Consider the following 20296-nt stretch of genomic DNA (forward strand, 5'->3'; position numbering starts at 1 on the left):
TTACTCTCCCACAACAGTCTGAATTCGGGTCTTTTTAACAATTCGGCTCAAGCAGTTTTCAGCTTGCGGAGTTGGCCAGGAACCGGACTGCACAGAATTTTTTAAAATCCCTAACAGTAAGCTCCTTTACAAGTAGCGGTTGAGCCTAATGTTTGAAAAACCGGATCGAGCTTCAGTTTGACTACACTTGGGATCGACCCACATTTATGGACCTGTGGCCCATCAATGGTCCTCTGGCCAGCATGGACCGGGTGTAAAGGCCTCTGTTGTTGGGTCGGTTATGGAGTGTGGTTTCAGAGGCGAACAATGCTCTAATTGCGTACTAAGCAAGTGGTTGTAAATTTTACACTCTATTCATCGTTTAATAGTTTCTTACTAATCTTATTAATCCTTTTCTAAAAAAGATTATTAAATATCTAAAAAGTGTGTTTAAATTTTTGAATGGATAAATATAAAAGTTACACCTTTTTTTTTTATGTACAAACAATATTTCCAACAAAAAAAAAAGATAAAATGAAAAGAAAAGGTTTTGGTGCATTAAATTCTCCATAAATCTGAAATTAATTATAACTCCACCATCAACTACTACTAGTGAAATACCCGCGCGATGCTGCGGATTTAAAATTTATTTTAATAAATTTTAGTTTTTTATATTTTTAAATAATTTTATAAGTCTAATTATTAATTAAATAAAAGTTATATAAAAATAATTTAATAGTTAATTTTATTTAAATAAAATTTATTAAAACGACAACTTATTTTATAAAGATTTATGCGAAAAAAGATTTGTGATAAATATATCAAAATAATTTTAAAAAATAAATAGAAAGGAGAATAATATGAGTGGAAAATTGTTTAATAAAATTAATTATATATATACAGCATACGCCACCTATATTCTATAAATCTTACTCCTCAAATTTAAATTATGGTTATTGTTTTTATATCAGACTCGCCGAGAAATCAAAGTATTAATTGTTATTATCGCATTATCACGTGTATTATTAATAATATTAATTAATTATAGTTATCAACTACAGATTGAATATTCATTAATAAAATAAATTAATTAATTAATTTTCATAGAGTCTAGAGATTAAAATTTTAAATTGTGAAGTTAAATTTAAAAAATAAATATTACTAATATTAAATTAAAATTTAACATTTAAAATTTTGAGTATCAAAGAATTTAAATAAATTTTGATAATATACCATATTATATGAGTAATATATATATATATAGTAGTAGGTACCCTATAACGTAACAAAATGATATATCCCCGTATGCTCATTATGTTTTACATAACCTATATGTGGGAGAGAGAGAGAGTGGAGAGAGAGTAAAGGGGGTTTGGATGCCGACATGCCTGCGTGGTGCACCCCGAAACAGGTCCCCCCCAAAACCCTAACCTTTAATGTAGACCGAAATATTGCGACTTCGTCTCGGATTACCCACACTCCTAAACTCTCAACTATATTTTTATACATCGATCAATATTAATTTTATTAGCGCATTTTATTAGCGTGTATTGATTAATAATATTAAAGTTTAATTATATTATATACAATGACTTATTAATAAAACTTAATATAATTAATTAATTTCAATTAGAGTTGTTAGAGATTCAAAAGAATTTAAATTTTAAAGGTTAAGATTTGAAAATAAATTATAAAGATCTCAAGATTAGAAATTTAATGAATCTCAAATATTCTGAACCAGTACAGAAATTTTAAATTTCGCATTATAATATTATATATAGATATATATGGTTATATCCAGAGAGAGAGGATGGAGAGACGAGTTCAAACAGGTGACGCGTTGTTGGCTGCAGCGCTGGTCTCCACACCCTGTGTCCACTGCCATATGTCCTCCTCCCAACAGAGCCGAGGTCACCGCTAATGTTGAGCAGACAAACGATTGTCATATGTTAAAGTTATCTCCAATCGGTCAACAGATGAGGCTAAAAAGTGTAAAGACGCTATTTTCATATTATTTGTAGATTTCTTGTAAATTCGTATTCTAATCCTACTAAAATTTTAGCTGAATCCGGCTTTTCTGGCATCCCCACTTTCACCCGAAAAGGATCCGATAACAACCTATGCACTACCAACAGAGAAAAAGAAAACAAAATCTTTTGTGCAACATCTTTTCAAATTAATTACTAGCAATTAAAAACACTTGCCCAAAAGTTGGATACTAGTGGTGGAAGTTACCTAATAGAATTGGCGAACTCACCGTGCATTATTGATACAAGTTCGGCTGTTATACTATCAGTAGTACAAAACTCTGTACTATTAAGTTGTTTTCGATAATAGAATACTCGAATCGACAAACTGCTTTCTTAGATATGATTAATACTATTGAAAATTGTTACAAACTAATATATATTTTCGATATTATTTGACTAATGATCAAAAGATTCTAAAATAGATAATTTTAATGACTGATATAATCCATTTGTAAGTTTAAACGGTGTAAAACAATTTAAATTCAGTGAAGTCTAAATTTTTTTTACTATTTACAGCAAGATCAGTGCCTCTAATTTAAAATTTAAGCGTTTTATAATTAATTTTTATAAATTTTTTTAGTTGTTTATTTTGAAACTATTCATTTTATAGATAAATAATGTCGAAAAATAAAAAAAAAGTTAGTTTCTAAGTACTTTCAATAACGTAGATAATATCTAATGAAGCCAATCGTTGATTCAGATATCTCATCATTGAAAATAATTTGGTAACACGAAGGACTCCATGCTGCTAATAGTATTATTATAACCTAATTATTATTTTCAATAGCTTGATTTTAAAATAGTTAACCATTTTCAAATAATAGCAGAGTGAAAGTTAGGTTTTAAGTTCAAACTCCATGCAAGGAAGACAATGGAATACAAAATATACAAATGTTTATGATTTAAATAGTGAATTATGCTTAAATGTATCACAATATTTAATTGGAAACTTCTTTTAACATGATAAAAGATACTTCTCAAATCACTAGCAAAGGTGCATCCACCTTTAGAACAATCTTTATAAAATAAAAGAAATAATATTAATTTCTTTTTTTTCCCCAATATAAATCCAACGAGTCCATTTCATTGTGCCCACACTTTATCCTCTCTTTGAAAACTTTGCTATCTACGCGGCCCCACCTCACCTCGTTTGTTGAAAAGTCACCGCATAACCAAACACAAATTGAAAACAATACCATAACAGTGACAAAGCACTAATTATTGTTAATAATAATGAGAATATAAAGTTTCAAAGTAGAAACAGTTTGCTTCCACTACTTCTAGAAGATAACTGTGGGTTTGGTTTGCGTCATGTAACGTTATAGTTATTTTGACATACCAGATATTTAAAATTTTTAAAATTTAAAATTAAAATTTAAAATCTGATAATTTAAAAATTTTAAATTAAAATTTTAAAAATAACGTATTAAAAGGATTTGAGGGTTTAGAGAAATAAACTTGTAATTATACATAACATGTAAAATAATTCGTCATTAGTAATACAATATAGCCACCATGTTCGGTAATATTTTTTGAGTGATCTTGTACCATTTGTAATACTATATTACTTACTAAATTACAGACTGAATGAATCAAATGTGATAATCTTGATAGGATTATCACACCCTAAAAAAATTATTATATTTTAAAAATTTTAGTTTCTACTTACTGATATAAACCTTGATGTTTCGAAAACTTAATAATTTGAGTAGCATTATTAATAAGTTGACTTTTTTTATTGACGGATAGATACTAAATTATATTTAATTTATTTTATTTAATATATTTATATTGAAAATAAATATGGTGACATCATTATCCCATTATATTTTCAATTCTTTTTTTTTGTCCAATTGTGCACTTAATGAACATAAACATATCATAAGTAATCATGCAATACTCATACAATATATCTAACATACCCAATGCCGCCACGAGATCGAAAAGTTTAACCCGTTTGACGGCAATCTGATGGGTCGTCTGGACTGAGTGCAACAACACTATCTTCCGCAAGGTGCTTCCCAATGCTACCCGGGCTCTTGAACGTGTCGCTTCTTTGACCAATGCCTGGAACGCAGCCCTTTGATCCTTGCTTGTCCCTTCTTCCATGCTCGGTCCCCATTTCTTCTTTTTCGTTATCCACCCAATTTTTCTTGTTTATTTTGTCTAATCGATAGGTGTAGAGTTCTTTATTTTGGATTTTCTTTCTTGTATTTTTTCGGCTCTTTCAGGAGGTCCTAGCTGTCTCCATCATGTACGCTTAGTTCATTTCGCTTAATGAATGAAGCAAGTAGTTTGCTACCTATTTCTAAAAAAAAAAAAAAGAAAAAAAAAAGAAGTTGCTTTTTACCTTTGTCCCCACTAATTTCTGGTAATTGGTTTTGGTCTCCCCACTCATGTAGCCGTTGTGGCTCATCCGAGTTGTTGGGACCCCCACAAAGTGCTCTCAATGGAATTTTGCATGAGACCCCACTGAAGTATCTCAAATTAGGAACAAGGCTCTAACAACTCATTTAATATCTTATCAAAAAAAAAAAAAAAAGTGGTGAGAATGATGATGAAAAATTGCAGTGTGGAGACTTGTTCCAGTGTGAACAGTTACAATTAAATTCATTTATTGCGCCTTTTTATTAGTATGCACAGATAAATTTTGATCAAAGCGAGATTAGACCATAAAATTAGAAAAGAGCGCAGTAGGTTACTAGCTATTCTAAACAATAATAATAAAATTGTTTTTTTTATTTGAGAGATAGATAGCACGCCACCCGCTTCGTTTATTTCATTTAGAAATAAACTTAGCTGGAAATGTGAATCAACTAGGATTCGAACTTAGTTCTCGGATACCAACCACTAAGTCCTTTGCCACATTCTCTAGGGACGGTCGGTAATAAAATTGTTGTGAGACATAAAAATGTTGTCTAAACTAGAACGATGGTGCGCTTGCATTTTGATATGATTTATCACTTCTCAGTTGTTGCTATATGATAAATCAATCAACTTAATTATAGTGGAGTGCACGTTTTTGAAAAAGTATAACTATTGGAATCTTGTATTAACTTAGTTGACTATTTATATCACAATCACCAAATAAGTTAATGATATATATATATATATATATAGAGAGAGAGAGAGAGAGAGAGAGAGAGAGAGAGTTGAGCTAGAATACTCTCAAAAGCACTAAGGGGTTGGTGTTTTTGAGTTTTTAAGCCATTTGATCGAGAGATGTAAGGTTGAGATGATGGTGATAGGTGGTGGTGGATGGTAGTGAGTGGAATAGTGTTTGATCCAAATGTTATTAGTAATCAAGGAGTAGATCTAAGAGCTAGAAACTCAAAAGCACCAAAAATTTGATGCTTTTGAGAGTATTCTAGCTCAATTCTATATATATATATATATATATATATATTGAGTCTGGCTACTATACTTTTGTGAGTATTGGTTCTCTTATACTCATAAATTTTTGACTCTTAGATTTATTTCATTAATCATTTTTATCTGTTAGATCATACTATTTAATCAATTATCCACTCAACCTAGGGGACCAATATCATTTTAAATGGGGACCACGATCATCCTAACCACACATCCCATCAATCAACAGTTAAAAATTTATGAGTATAAGTGGGTCTATACTCATAAGAGTATAGTAGCCCCAGCATATATATATATATATATATATATATATATATATATATATATTCTTGATGTCAAGTAGGCCTTTAGTAGTGTCCTAATTTATTGGATGAAAATGTAATGGATATGGATCCAATAGTACTCAACTCATATCCATATCCATCTATTTTTGTCTCATCTGATATGGACTCGGATTATGATTGAATATTAAAATTAAAATTCACGTCCAGTGAAACAGTTCGGAGTTGGACGTTGGATTTTTAAAGGATATAGATATGAATTGAATATTTGTGAAATATTTAAAACTAAAGGCAAAAAGAATTAATCAATATATATGTAAGCTTCTTAATTTGTATTAAAAAAAGTTAGAAATATATTAAAAAACTTAAGAATTCTAAAAAACATTATAAATGGATGTAAAGAAGATGTAACATATTGTGGGAAATATATCAAAACCAGTTTCGATTTCGGATAATTTAAATCTGAATCCAAAGAACTATAGTAAATCTAAATCCGAATCCAAAAAATATTCTAAGCTTAAAATCTAAATCTAGATCCAAATCTGAATTTAAGTCGAATATTCNACATCAGTCCAAGCGAAGGCTACTTTAAATTATTATTTTCCTTGATATTAATATAAGTGTGTGTCTCCTAATACTAGAAACCTTAAGTGCATGTTCTCCTAATTAGAAATTGACCAATTTAAAATGGTAGTTAGCATTATTAGTAAATAGAGCTGACGCTATAATGATAAGAAATATGGACTATATATAATTGATGAATAATGAAGAATTATTAAATAAGTGAAACAATATAGTCTTAACATACCAAAGTGGATTGAGGAATGAGTGTAATGAGTGTATAAGATTTGTTCTACAAACATTAATTAGTTTTTGATTGAGAAAACCGACCGTTCCTAGAGCAAGTGGCAAAGGACTTGGTGGTCGGTATCCGAGACCCAAGTTCGAATTCTAGTTGATTTACATTTCTAGCTAAGTTTATTTCAAAATGAAATAAACGAAGCGGGTAGCGTGCTACCTATCTCTCAAAAAAAAAAAAAAAAAAAAAAAAAAAGTTTTTGATTGAGAAAGAGAGATATTGATCAATAATCTCAATTTAGTTTATACATCTTCTTTAGGTGTTCTGAATCAGATTTGATGATTTTGATTTACATTTCAAGATTTGAGATTTGAATAATTTTGTACGCAGGGCAACACATTTGAAATTTCTTCCTACTACAGTGTACCTTAGTGTAGCCTACAGGCATAAAAGATGCACAAAGTTTTTCTAAAAAAACATGCATGCCATGAAAAAGGAATGGGCGACTTAGAAATTTAGTCTTTTGAAACTTGATTTAAATTTCAATTTTGTCCTACCATCTAGTTGCAGTTACATTGAATGTTTGACCTTGATTTAGTTTGGTCATAAAAGTCAACAACCCTAAACTGGAAATTGTTATGTAAATCAAATTAGAAAGATCCCAAACTAAATATGTAACCAACAAAAATGTATGTACCTGTACGAAGAGGTGTTAACCAACCACAAATATGCAGGACAATAATAACCGATTGGAGTTTTGTTCAGGAGCGATGGAACACGAGGGCCGCACGGGTCAAATGCGAAGCACGGAGGTGCGAAGCATGGACGTGCGGGGTGTCACGCTGAGGTGCTGATGTTGGGGGCAAGCGAGCTTGTGGCTCACGGGGTTAGCTTTTTCGCCTCAAAATTCCCCGCGCGGCGCTCAAGTGTCGCACATCCGAGCCAGCCTTCTCGAGTCCCTTACGCGGATAAGTCTCCCAGACTCCTCGGCGTGCCTCCCTTTAGCGTTCCTATCGAGTCTTGCCTTCTTGGCCTTCGTGGGCGCCGCGTTACAGGCGAAGGGTCGGACTGTAAGTCTCGGGGAGGAGCAAGCTTGCTATGTGACTTTTTTTTTTTTTTAGGATTAAATGTACACAGGGACATACAAATATAATTAATTACAAATATATTCTTATAAATTTCAACTTTCATATATTGTCCCAACAAAATTTTAATTTTTTCAAATATATATGTCTGGTTTGTTACCGTTAAAAAACTATTTATATTTTACCAGCAAATAAGTGAAATATCAATTTTGCCATCACAAATATTGTCGGATTATTGGCGCTAACCTTTAATCCCAAAAGCTCAAGTTATTAGAAATACGCAACCAATTCATTTAAAGCGTACAGATACAGCGCCCACGGTTCTCGATTATGACTCGGCCCAACCAGCCTCACACCATTTCGAACATGACTCGGCCCACTCAGCCTCACGTCATTTCGAACATGACTCGGCCCAATATGGCCTTCTACCTCAGGGCAGGATGCTAGTCCATTTAAGCCAACAAATATGTCTCATCAAAAGACACAACAGTCTAATATAAGAGGGAAAAAAACATTAAATTAACTCATAAACTAACCAGAGTTAAATATTTAACCTATAGTTAACTAAATTTTCTAACGTATTATAAAAGCAGGGACATATTTGAAAATATTAGGATTTTTGTAGAGACAATATATGAAAGTTAAACTTTGTATGAATATTTTTGTAATTCACTATGTTTGCAATTAACCCCCTTTTTTTATAAACTCTCCTTTTACGTTTTTTTTGTTTTTATTTAACTTCCTTTCTACTTCTTTTCTTGTTTTTTTTTCCTCATTTTAAAGGGTGTAATTTTCGTTTAAATAATATAATTTATATTTCAAAGAGTCCAACTTACGTCTATAATTGTGTAACGTTCTTCTAAAATAGTGTAACTTTATTTTAACAGTACAATTTAATCTTTTTCTTTCTTCTTCTCTAGTTATTTTTCCTTATTCTTTAGTTTTTAATTTTTAGTTAATTTTTTTTTTGTTTTAAGCAAATAAAAATATTTGATCAGAGATACTCCCATGCATCCCCTTCCCTTTTCGCCTTCAACCCGCTGAGGCCGCGCTCGCTATTGCCCTCTGGAATGTCACGCTCACCGCCACCCCGCCCTCTACTCCAGCATCATCACGGTCTCCTCCGTCTCCACCTCGCTCGTCACCGGTGCTGGATGGGCATGGTGGGTCACGTACCCCCTCCCTCGCCAGCGAGCTTCTTGGCGCCGAGAAGCACATCCTTTTCGTCGTCGTCAGCGGCGGTGGTGAGGACGGTGGGTTTTCAGAAATGGATTTGGTGGGTGAAAAATTTATTGCGGTGGAGGTGGAGGTGAAGGTACGTTGCGAATGGCTGCAGAGGTGGTGGAGGAGGTTCGGAGAGAAAAAAAAATGATTGTGGCGCAGCATCGATGAGGTCGCAGGCGAGGGCGCATAGGGCAGATGCAAGGAGTGGCGTCCTATAAGGCGGCTGCGAGTGCAGCCTTAGTGAGGTCGAAGGTGAGGAAAGTAGGTGGTGCACGAACGTAGGCGAGGACGCGGGGGACAGAGATGAGGTGGCCGCCTCCGCTTCCGCCCGAAGAGCTCACTCTTCGGAGAGGAAAAAAAAAACAAAGAACGAGAGAAAAAAAAAGAGAGAGAGAGAGAAAGGAATAAGTATATTTTGGTCACTTTTCTGAAAATTCGATTCAAATCTAAAAATCGAAAAAGAAGGTATAGTTTTGCAAAAACTCAAAATTTTAAATTTTTTACGCAAATTGGCCATCTACAAAATCCAAAATGATAGTTATTTTTGAAAAACCTCAAAATTAATAAAAAATTTGGCCTGTAACACATAGTATGTTATTTTTTAAAAAAAATAAAATAAAAAAAGAGATTGTGGAGGACAATAACTAACACTTGAGACCCCGCATTGAATTTAAGACAGTGGTCCGCTGTCGCGTTCTACAAAGCTATCCCACCACTGCACACAATCCCAAGTCCCCAAGGCCCCGAAACTCCTCTATATATATATATATATATATATATATATATATATATATATATATATATANACCTAACGCATGTGAACTCTCCGTTTTACTCTAAACCTTCACAGTCACCGTCCATATATATCACACACAATTTAATAACAATGTACAACATTATTACCATGTCGCTGGACATGGACAGCAAATTAAGGGGGGGTGGGGACTCATGACAGGTAAGTGACGCGAGCGTTTCTCGTAAAACTGTAGTCTGTACTCTGTAGAGCATCCAACTTGGACGGCCGAACTGCTAGTGGGTCGGAACGGAAAAGAATACACATGCAGTAGAGAAGCATGAACCGAACCGAACCGAACCGAACCGAACAGAACTCAGTTTACTTGCTTCCACCTGCCGGCGACTTGGAGGAGCGCCTCGTAGGCGGCGCCGTCCTCGCTGAGGCCCGTCTGGGCGGCCTCCTTGAGCTCCCTCACCTTGGCGCGCACCTTCTTCCCGGCCTCCCCCTCCATGAGCTCCCTCACCACCTCCGCCACCTCCTCCCTCCCCACCACCGCCGCCGCCGCCGCCCGCTTCGGCCGCAGCGCCGCGCCGACGCCGCCCACGAGCACGATGGCGTTCTGGCGCTGCTCGGCGTAGAGCGGCCACGCGATCATGGGCACGCCGCTCACCACGCTCTCCAGCGTCGAGTTCCAGCCGCAGTGCGTCAGGAACCCGCCCGTCGCCTCGTGGCCCAGCACCCGCATCTGCGGCGCCCACGACGACACCACCTTGCCCACCCGCTTCGTCCGCTCCGCGAAGCCCTCGGGGAGGTACGCGAACGGGTCCCCCTTGCTCTCGGCGTCGTAGTACGCCGCGCTCACCTCCCCCTTGTCGCTCGGGCTCCGCACCACCCACAGGAACCGCTGCGAGCTCATCTCGAGCCCCAGGGCCAGCTCCCGCATCTGCTCCGTCGTGAGCGTGCCCCCGCTCCCGAAGGACACGAAGAGCACGGACCCGGGGGGCTGCTCGTCCAGCCACGCGACGCACCCGGCCGGGTCGGGGCCGGCCGGGTCGGCGCTCTGGACCAGCGGCCCGACCGGGTAGACCGGGGGCCGGGCCGGGTCCTCGGCCCGGAGCGCGGCGGCCGGGCCGGGCTCGATCGCCTCGAAGGTGTTGACCAGGATGCCCCGGGCCTCGCGGTAGCGCGCGCCGTGGTGGACCATCCAGCGGTAGCACTCGTTGGAGCGGTCCTGGAGCGGGTCGAGGATCTCGGAGCCCGGGATGGGGACGCAGCCGGGGAGCTCGACGGGGCCCGGGAGGTCCCGGAACTCGCAGGTGGTGGACGCGTCGAGGGAGGGGAGGTGGAGCAGGAGGGAGAGCAGGTGGAGGTTGGAGGGGAAGAAGAGGTAGCCCGGGACGCCGACCTCGCGCGCGGCGTCGAGGGTGTCGGCGCCGAAGAGGTCGGCCACGAAGGCGACGAGGCGGGTCTCGGCCTTGAGCCCGCGGAGGAGCGCGGCGAGGGCGGGGACGGAGCGCGCGGCCTCGTGGGACATGAGCGTCTCGATGTGCGCGTCGGCGGGTAGGTCGTCGAGGGGCACGGGGGGGAGCGAGAGCGAGGAGATGGAGCGGGGGAGGGACGAGAGGAACGCCCGCTGCGTCTTGCTCGCCGTGCTCGCGAAGGTGACGATGGTGACGGAGAAGCCATGCGGGGCCGCCACGAGGCGCTTCGCGAGCTCCGCGAGCGGGATGAGGTGCCCCATCCCCGGGGTGGGGAGGAGCGCGACGTGGGGCGTCGGAGCTCTCGTCCCGTTCTCCATGGCAGGAGGAGGAGCTACTGAGCGCGGTTGAAGAAGAAGAAGAAGAAGAANGAATAGGAGGAAATTAATACGGTCGTGCGTAATATATAATTGGGGGTTGGGGCAGTGTACATGTGTGGTTTTGGAATCGGTTTATATACACGTGCGAGAGAGGAGGGGGCGTGGGGAGTTAGAGCCGTGTGGTGTTGGGAGTAGCAAACTAGCAATAGAGAGAGAAGAGAGAGAAAGAGGGTGCTGATGTAAGAGGGGCGTAATGCTTAGGTATTACAAGTGGGACCCCCCCATAAAGGATCTTTTTCTCGGGTCTCTAGATCGAAGATAAAAAGAAAATGGCCACAGCTCACCAAATAAGAAGAAGGGCGAGCTCAATCGAAGGCCACATCTCACCAAATGATAAGAGAGGGTAGGGGGATTTTGACTGCTGGAGCGCATTGTGGCCGTAATCGACCACCTATTCAACTTCTAGATGCAGTCTTCAATTTGTGCTTGAGCTTTCGCATCTTTGTACTCCTGCAGTAGATATGCAAAATTGCATTTTTCTAATTAATGATATTGTTTTCTAACAATCTACGCACGACAATGGTTGGTTGATCTTTGATCAGTCAAAACATCTTCGATACATTGTAGTTGCGTTGGAAAGCTGGGATCATGAGTTTTGAATCGCTAAAATTTCGGCATTCTGATGGGCCAATGTGACTCCAGAGAAACGAAGTTATTTTCAATGACAAAAGTACAAATTGATCTCGTGTTTGCTCAGTATTCAAAGCCTTTTGAGTTTGTAGTCTGAGTACCGCTATTAATCTGCCTTTCTTGTGCGCTCTTTTTTTTCTCTTTTTTCTTTTTTTTTAATATTACTCTTCTTTCCTCTTTGTCACTTCGCCTTTTTTCTGCAGCACACAGCATTCTCTTCTGTTTTTTTTTAAAAAAAAATTACTGGAGACCTTAGCTGTCTTTTCTATGATATTATTATTATTTTTTTTTTGTAATGAAGGAAGCGAATTGTTTGGTATATTTCTCTTTTTCAAAAAAAAAAAAAACAAAGAATCTCTAGAGTCTAGACAAGAAAATTCAATTTGCAACTTTTAATTCCACCTATTGTAAGTTGTACTATATTTGGTGTTTATTTTGGATACTTCTGGTTTTCTTATCTTTTTCCATGTCTTTTTTCATTCAAAGAGCCTCCAAAAGACAAATTTGAAATATAAAATGACACCAATCGTATCTAGCACAAGTGGCAAAGAACTTGACGGTTGGTATCCGAGATCCCAAATTCAAATCGTAATTAATTTATAATTTCGACTAAGTTTATTTTTAAAAGAAATAAACAAAACAGCTATGATGCTGTCTTTCTCTTAAAAAAAAAAAAAAAGAAAAGATGAGGAAGATAGCGAGATTTGCATTATCGCTGCTATTCAAAATGTACAATGATAGTGTTAGTGCCTTAGCAAAAAGCCAAAAAAAAAAAGGAAAAAAAAAAAAGGAGAGGTTGTTCACATCTCATTATAGACCCTCCTTGTGATGTAAAATAAATCAAGTAGGGTCTACCACTAAAGAGCATATTTGCCTCTAAATATTATTCCATTATTGTGGGTAGAGAATTAACTTATTTATCAATTGATTTTAGGAGAATATTGTCAACTATTCTCCATGTACACATATATAGGAAAAAGGGACAGACATGTGGAGGTGACAACAAAATGTACAGATCAGTTGATTGGTATTGAGATTATATTCCTTCTAAAAATAATAAGAGGATGTACTTGTGGGGTTTCTATGTTTCTTTTGTATTTCATTTGACCTTATTTTTCAATAGCACAATGTGAATCATGAGGATACATGAAAATGAATACTTTGTGTTTTTTTTCCCATATTGGCTTAATTTTAAGATGCTCAGAGAATTTGTAATAAGAGAACTTACTAGTGTGGTATCATTACAAGTTATAATTCAAATTTCTTCGAAATTTTGATTATAGTTAGAGTTTGTTTCTCTTTATAAAATCTATACAGTATATGATATCAAGAGTCTGAATATTTTTACTTTTGCCAAATGACAAGCCGAATAATTGACATATGGCAATCTGAATTAAGACAACAAGACAATAAATATTATTTATATTTCAAAAATATTGAATTACTGTATAGAGATACAAATATGAGTCGCATCAGTGTACAACACATAGATTAATGACTAATGTGTGTGTGTTGTTTTTATCTCTAAAGCAAAAGTCCATAAGCATTTTATTAAAGCAAGATTACATCAAAACATATAGTTAGGAAAAAAGATAAAAATTACATTTCCTAATAAACATATAAGATGAGAAAATGAAGTTAGCCCCAAAACTCTAAGGAAGAAGATGAAAATAATGCTTTAGGGTTGGTAATTTTTCAAAACATTTTTGGACTTTTTAATTAAATGCTTTAGGTACTAGCAACAGAATACAAAAGAAGTTTTTCTAGATCTTGCTATATATACTGTTATATTTGGTTTAGATTTGTAGTTATCTAAATTGGAATTAAATCCTAATCTAATTGGGATTGGATATAATTTAGATTTAATTTGGCATATATGGATTATGAGTCGGAATCTAATTTCTAATTGAATTAGGATTAGACTCTATTTATTTAAGAGACATGTATTATAAATATATGCTACGGCCAAATTAATTGGTGCGACCAAAATTAAAAGCCACGCATTAATTAAATTTATTCTGGATGGTCCGTACGGTGATCTAATTAAGAAGCCATGCCTAATTAAGCTTGCAATTAAGTTCAAGTTCTCTGGGCTTCTTTCTTGCTGATGGTCACGTTGCGGCGGCTGCGGCGGCTCTAATTAATTCATGCATGTTGATATTCCGAGGCATCAAAAGGAGCCGTACATCATCTATGGTGAGCCGAGCTATCTTATTTGGAGTCGCTTGTAGGATGCGGATTTCGGCGTTTTCGATCTAATTGAGTTTTGGTCTTTAAGAGATTTTCTTGTACTCCGCCTTTTCGACATTAATAAAGTATTTGCTCCGTCTTCGCCCGTGGACGTAGGCCGTTGGCCGAACCACGTAATTATCGGTGTGTTCTTTCCTTATCTTTTCTTTTCTTGCATTAAATTATTTTCTAGATCTATTTTTTCGCCGTTCCGATTATAACAAACTGGTATCAGAGACTTTCTATTCCCTTTGAGGATTAAGATGATGACGAAGTTCGAGATTCAGAAATTTGACAGGACCAACAGTTTCGCATTATGATAAGTCAAGATGCGTGCAGTATTGACGAGGATTGCAGAAGGCACTGTTGGGAAAAGAAAAGATGCCCGATTCGTTAACGGCAGAGCAGAAGGAGGAGATTGATGATAAAGCTCTTACGGCAATACAATTATGTTTATCCAATGAGGTATTGCGCGAGGTCTTGGATGAAAAGACCGCTGCAGGGCTTTGGCTTAAATTGGAGTCTCTCTATATGACGAAATCTCTCACCAACAAGTTATATTTGAAGCAACGTCTCTTTATGTTGCGCATGGCGGAAGGTACCTCTATTAAGTCGCATTTAGATGAATTTAATTCTATCATTATGGATCTCCGCTTGATAGATGTAGCCCTTTTATTATTATGTTCTCTACCGCCCTCTTATAAGAATTTTCATGAGACTTTCTTGTTTGGACGAGATACTCTATGTCTCGATGATGTTAAATCCTCTTTACTTTCAAAAGAGAGAATTGACATGCAGATAAGCAACGAGACAGGTGGAGCTTCAGGACAAGGTTTGGTCGCTAGAGGGAGGTCTCGGGAGAAGGGTTCCGGTAATAGAGGTACATCTAGATTAAAGTCAAAGCACAGAAATCTGATTTGTGGTTATTGTAAGAAGAAGGGTCACATAAAAGCTGATTGTTTCGAGTTGAAAAATAAAGAGCAGCGAAAGAATAACGGTGATAAGAATCAAAGTCAGAAAAACACCAATACTGAAGCAGAAGCAAGTGTTGCAGCAGGAGAATCAGATAAAAATGATATCGTCTTTACAGTTACGGATAAGACACGCAGACAGGATGAGTGGCTTATGGACTCCGCATGTTCTTTTCATATCTGTACACATAGAGAATGGTTCTCGACGTACATGCCTATTGAAGGTGGAGATGTATTGATGGGAAATCACTCTAAGTGCACAGTTATTGGAATTGGCACTGTTCGGGTACGAATGTTCGATGGAGTAGTGAGGACTATATCTGAGGTTCGGCATGTTCCGGATATGAGAAAAAATCTGATCTCATTGGGTACACTTGATACTAAAGGCTTTAAGTATTCTTCAGCTGATGGATTAATGAAGGTCGCTAAAGGGAATCTTGTAGTGATGAAGGCCAAGTTGTCCGACATGTTATATGTTCTACAGGGTTCCACTGTGACAGGTTCAGCAGCGGTGACTTCTTCTTCTATGTCAGATTCGGATAGCACCAGATTATGGCATATGCGACTGGGCCATATGAGTGAATATGGTATGATGAAGTTGGGCGAGAGAGGTTTACTTGGTAGTCAGAGTTTAGAAAAGTTGGACTTCTGCGAGCATTGTGTTCTTGGCAAACAAAAGAGAGTCAGCTTTAAGGCCGCAGTTCACCGAACAAAAGGTACTCTGGACTACATCCATTCTGATCTTTGGGGACCTTCTCGTACTCCTACTCATGGTGGTGCTAGATATATGTTGACTTTTATTGACGACTATTCTCGTAAAGTGTGGGCGTTCTTTCTGAAAAGTAAGGATGAGGTGTTCAATTATTTCAAGCAGTGGAAGGTCATGATTGAGAAGCAAACTGAAAAGAAGATTAAGAGATTAAGGACCGACAACGGTTTGGAATTCTGTTCGTCAGAGTTTGAAGAATTCTGCAAGAAGGAAGGGATCGTTCGACATAAAACCGTTAGGCATACTCCACAGCAGAACGGGGTGGCCGAACGGATGAATAGAACTCTTTTGGAGAGGGCCCGTTGTATGCTCTCTAATGCTGGCTTAGCGAAGAGTTTCTGGGCAGAGGCGATCTCTACGGCATGCTATCTGGTGAATCGATCTCCACATTCAGCACTTGATTGCAAAACTCCGGAGGAGGTATGGTCTGGTAGCCCTTCTGATTATTCTAATTTGCGAATATTTGGTTGTCCTGCTTATGTTCATGTTAATGAAGGCAAGTTAGAACCTAGGGCTAAAAAGTGCATTTTTATTGGTTATGCATCGGGGGTTAAGGGATATAGATTGTGGTGTCCTGAATCGTCTAAATTAATTATTAGTAGGGATGTCACATTTGATGAATCTGCTATGTTATATCCTAACCGTAATTCTTCTGATGAGACCCCGAGTGCTAGCAAGCAGGTGGAGGTAGAGACCGATGGTATAGTTCAGTCACAGGATTCTTCTCAGTCAGAACAAGTTCAGTCGACAGACACCTCAGTAACTGAAACCCCACAAGTTGAGAGGCAGAGCATTGCTACAGGCAGAGCGAGGAGACAGATCAAACCACCGCAGAGATATGGTTATGAAGATATGGTTGCGTACGCTCTTTCAGTGGCACAAGATACAGAAGAAGAAGGTGAACCTTCGACATATAATCAAGCTATTTCCGGTGCCAGTTCTGCAGAGTGGTTGGTGGCGATGAATGAGGAGATGGAGTCTCTCCATAAGAATCGCACATGGGAGTTGGTAAAACCGCCTACAGGCAAGAAAATTGTCGGCTGTAAGTGGGTCTTCAAGAAAAAGGACGGAATCCCCGGCGTGGAAGATACAAGGTATAAAGCTCGTTTAGTTGCTAAGGGCTACAGTCAGGTAGAAGGTGTGGACTTTAATGATATTTTCTCACCCGTCGTAAAGCATACTTCTATTCGTGTTCTTTTATCGTTAGTAGCCATGAATGACCTGTATCTTGAGCAGCTTGATGTTAAGACAGCTTTTCTGCATGGAGAACTTGAGGAGCAAATTTATATGAAACAGCCGGAGGGATTCATTGTTGAAGGGAAGGAGGACCATGTTTGCCTGTTAAAGAAATCGCTTTATGGCTTAAAGCAGTCTCCTCGACAATGGTATAAGCGGTTCGACTCCTTTATGACAGGTCACGGATATTCCAGAAGCAAACGTGACAGTTGCGTATATTTCAGAAAGCTTGATAAGGGATCTTTCATATATTTGTTGCTCTATGTCGATGATATGTTAATTGCTTCCAGCGACATAGTTGAGATAAATAAATTGAAGGCTTTACTTAAGGGTGAGTTTGAGATGAAAGATCTAGGTGCTGCTAAGAAAATCCTTGGTATGGAAATTAAGAGGGACAACAAGTCAGGACTACTGCATTTGACACAAGAGAAATATATAGAGAAGATTTTAAAGCGTTTCGGGATGACAGACGCAAAACCAGTGAGCACTCCTTTTGCGGCGCATTTCAGACTTTCCGCCGAGTTATCACCGCAGTCCGATGATGAGCGGGAGTACATGTCACATGTTCCCTATTCTAGTGCTGTCGGGAGCATCATGTACGCCATGGTTTGCACACGGCCGGACATCTCCTACGCAGTGAGCATGGTTAGCAGATATATGACCAATCCTGGTAAGGCTCATTGGCAGGCTGTTAAGTGGATTCTGAGATACTTACGAGGTACCACTAGCACTTGTTTGGAGTTTGGGAGGTGTAAGGATGGTGTGGTTGGATATGTTGATTCGGATTTTGCAGGTGATTTGGATAGGAGGAGATCACTTTCAGGTTATGTATTCTCTATTGGCGGATGTGCAGTTAGTTGGAAAGCTTCACTACAACCTATTGTCGCCTTGTCTACGACGGAGGCGGAATATATTGCTATGACAGAGGGTGTGAAGGAAGCTATGTGGCTAAGAGGCTTATTTGGAGAGCTTACTTCTTATTGGGATCCGACGATTGTTTATTCGGACAGTCAAAGTGCTATTCATTTGTCTAAAGATCAAATGTTTCATGAGAGGACAAAGCACATCGATGTAAAGTTTCACTTTGTTCGGGATGTGATTGGGAAACGCACGTTGACAGTTAAGAAAATTGGTACTGAGGACAATCCGGCAGATATGCTTACTAAGTCCCTTACTATTGCCAAGTTCAAGCATTGTTTGGACTTGGTGGCAGTTAGCAGCATTTGAGGCCCTATGGGGCGTTTGGAGAAGACGGAGGACGGAGCGTTAAGGAGCATTGAGGCGAATTAAATTCAAGGTGGAATTTTGTGGCGATCTCGACATAGCGGCGGCTAAACTACAAATTAAACCAAGGTGGAGATTGTTATATTTGGTTTAGATTTGTAGTTATCTAAATTGGAATTAAATCCTAATCTAATTGGGATTGGATATAATTTAGATTTAATTTGGCATATGTGGATTATGAGTCGGAATCTAATTTTTAATTGAATTAGGATTAGACTCTATTTAGGAGACATGTATTATAAATATATGCTACGGCCAAATTAATCGGTGCGACGAAAATTAAAAGCCACGCATTAATTAAGTTTATGCTGGATGGACCGTACGGTGATCTAAGAAGCCATGCCTAATTAAGCTTGCAATTAAGTTCAAGTTCTCTGGGCTTCTTTCTTGCTGATGGTCACGTTGCGGCGACTGCGGCGGCTCTAATTAATTCATGCATGTTGATATTCCGAGGCATCAAAAGGAGCCGTACATCATCTATGGTGAGCCGAGCTATCTTATTTGGAGTCGGTTGTAGGATGCGGATTTCGGCGTTTTCGATCTAATTGAGTTTTGGTCTTTAAGAGATTTTCTTGTACTCCGCCTTTTCGACATTAATAAAGTATTTGCTCCGTCTTCGTCCGTGGACGTAGGCCGTTGGCCGAACCACGTAATTATCGGTGTGTTCTTTTCTTATCTTTTCTTTTCTTGCATTAAATTATTTTCTGGATCTATTTTTTCGCCGTTCCGATTATAACATATACATATATCAACATTTTTATTAAACAAAACCTACTGTTATTTTTATTCCAAAACCTAGCTTTTGTTTTCTCCTTTATTCAAAAACAGTTGGCATTTTTTTTTTTTTTGTTGACTTTGATCCTAATTCCGAACCTTCACTCAAACCCCATAATATCTTCTGTTCTTTTTTAAAATTTCTCGTTCTTCTTCTTTTCTCTTTTTTTTCCTTGCCTATTTTCCACCACTATGATAAGAAAATATTTTTTTTATTATTATAAATAATAACACTTTGTGTAGATTATATTAAGATCAGTTAATATATAGGAAAGGTATTTTCTACATCGCTTTTGCCATGTCCTTTTCGGGCTAATTGTATTAGCCACTCGCTAATGCTAAACGACTCCTAACAATTTGTTATCACTTTCATCTTATATTTATGAGCATTACTAATATTTCGCCCTTAATTTTTTTTTTTTTGTTAGGTCTTCTTTTTCTATTGTGTTGTTATTATGGATAGACACCATCGCTGCCATTACGATCTTTGAACTAGATTTTCGTGAACCACTTTGGACTCAATTTGACGCGACGAGACTCGATCAAGCTTCTCTGATCCAAAACCCGACCGCATCGAATCGAATCGAACCTTATATAGCCGAACCCTTATTTCACAGACTTTTTTATAGGTTAAATAATTCGTGTGTTCTGTGACTGTAAATCAGAGCTTGTTAGCATTTTCTAACTGCATATGTCTATTCAAAGTTGTTTATTTCATATCACGACTAAATTTTTTCTATTAGATTAAGTTATTTTCAGTTTGATATCTCACCCTCTAGGTAGTGGTGTTGGAACATAATATTATACTATATAAAAAAGTAAAAATATATAAAACTTATCTAAATTTTGATCCAGTTTTATTTTATTATCCAAAATTTTAAAAACTTTGATTTTTTGTATACAATATTTAATTTTGTTTTGATTTAAGCTAATATAAAAATTAATTTCAGTATAAAGTTTTGATTTATTACTTATTTTAGTAGAGCTATAGTTGTGTAAATTACGTAAAATATATTAATCAAATCTATGAAAATAAATA

At 37.9% G+C, this 20296-nt stretch overlaps 1 protein-coding gene across 1 annotated transcript; it reads right to left on the minus strand.

Moving 5' to 3' along the window:
* On the minus strand, positions 9407–11361 carry LOC109716756 (hydroquinone glucosyltransferase). Its single transcript, XM_020242311.1, has one exon. The coding sequence runs from the start codon at positions 11302–11304 to the stop codon at positions 9880–9882; it is 1425 nt and encodes a 474-aa protein (XP_020097900.1). The 5' UTR covers positions 11305–11361; the 3' UTR covers positions 9407–9879.

Source organism: Ananas comosus, linkage group 10, assembly GCF_001540865.1.
Source record: "Ananas comosus cultivar F153 linkage group 10, ASM154086v1, whole genome shotgun sequence".
NCBI classification, from domain to species: domain Eukaryota; kingdom Viridiplantae; phylum Streptophyta; class Magnoliopsida; order Poales; family Bromeliaceae; genus Ananas; species Ananas comosus.

Excerpts from the sequence above, each read along its gene's own strand:
- LOC109716756 (XM_020242311.1), bottom strand. The coding sequence starts at position 11,304 with ATGGAGAACGGGACGAGAGCTCCGACGCCCCACGTCGCGCTCCTCCCC.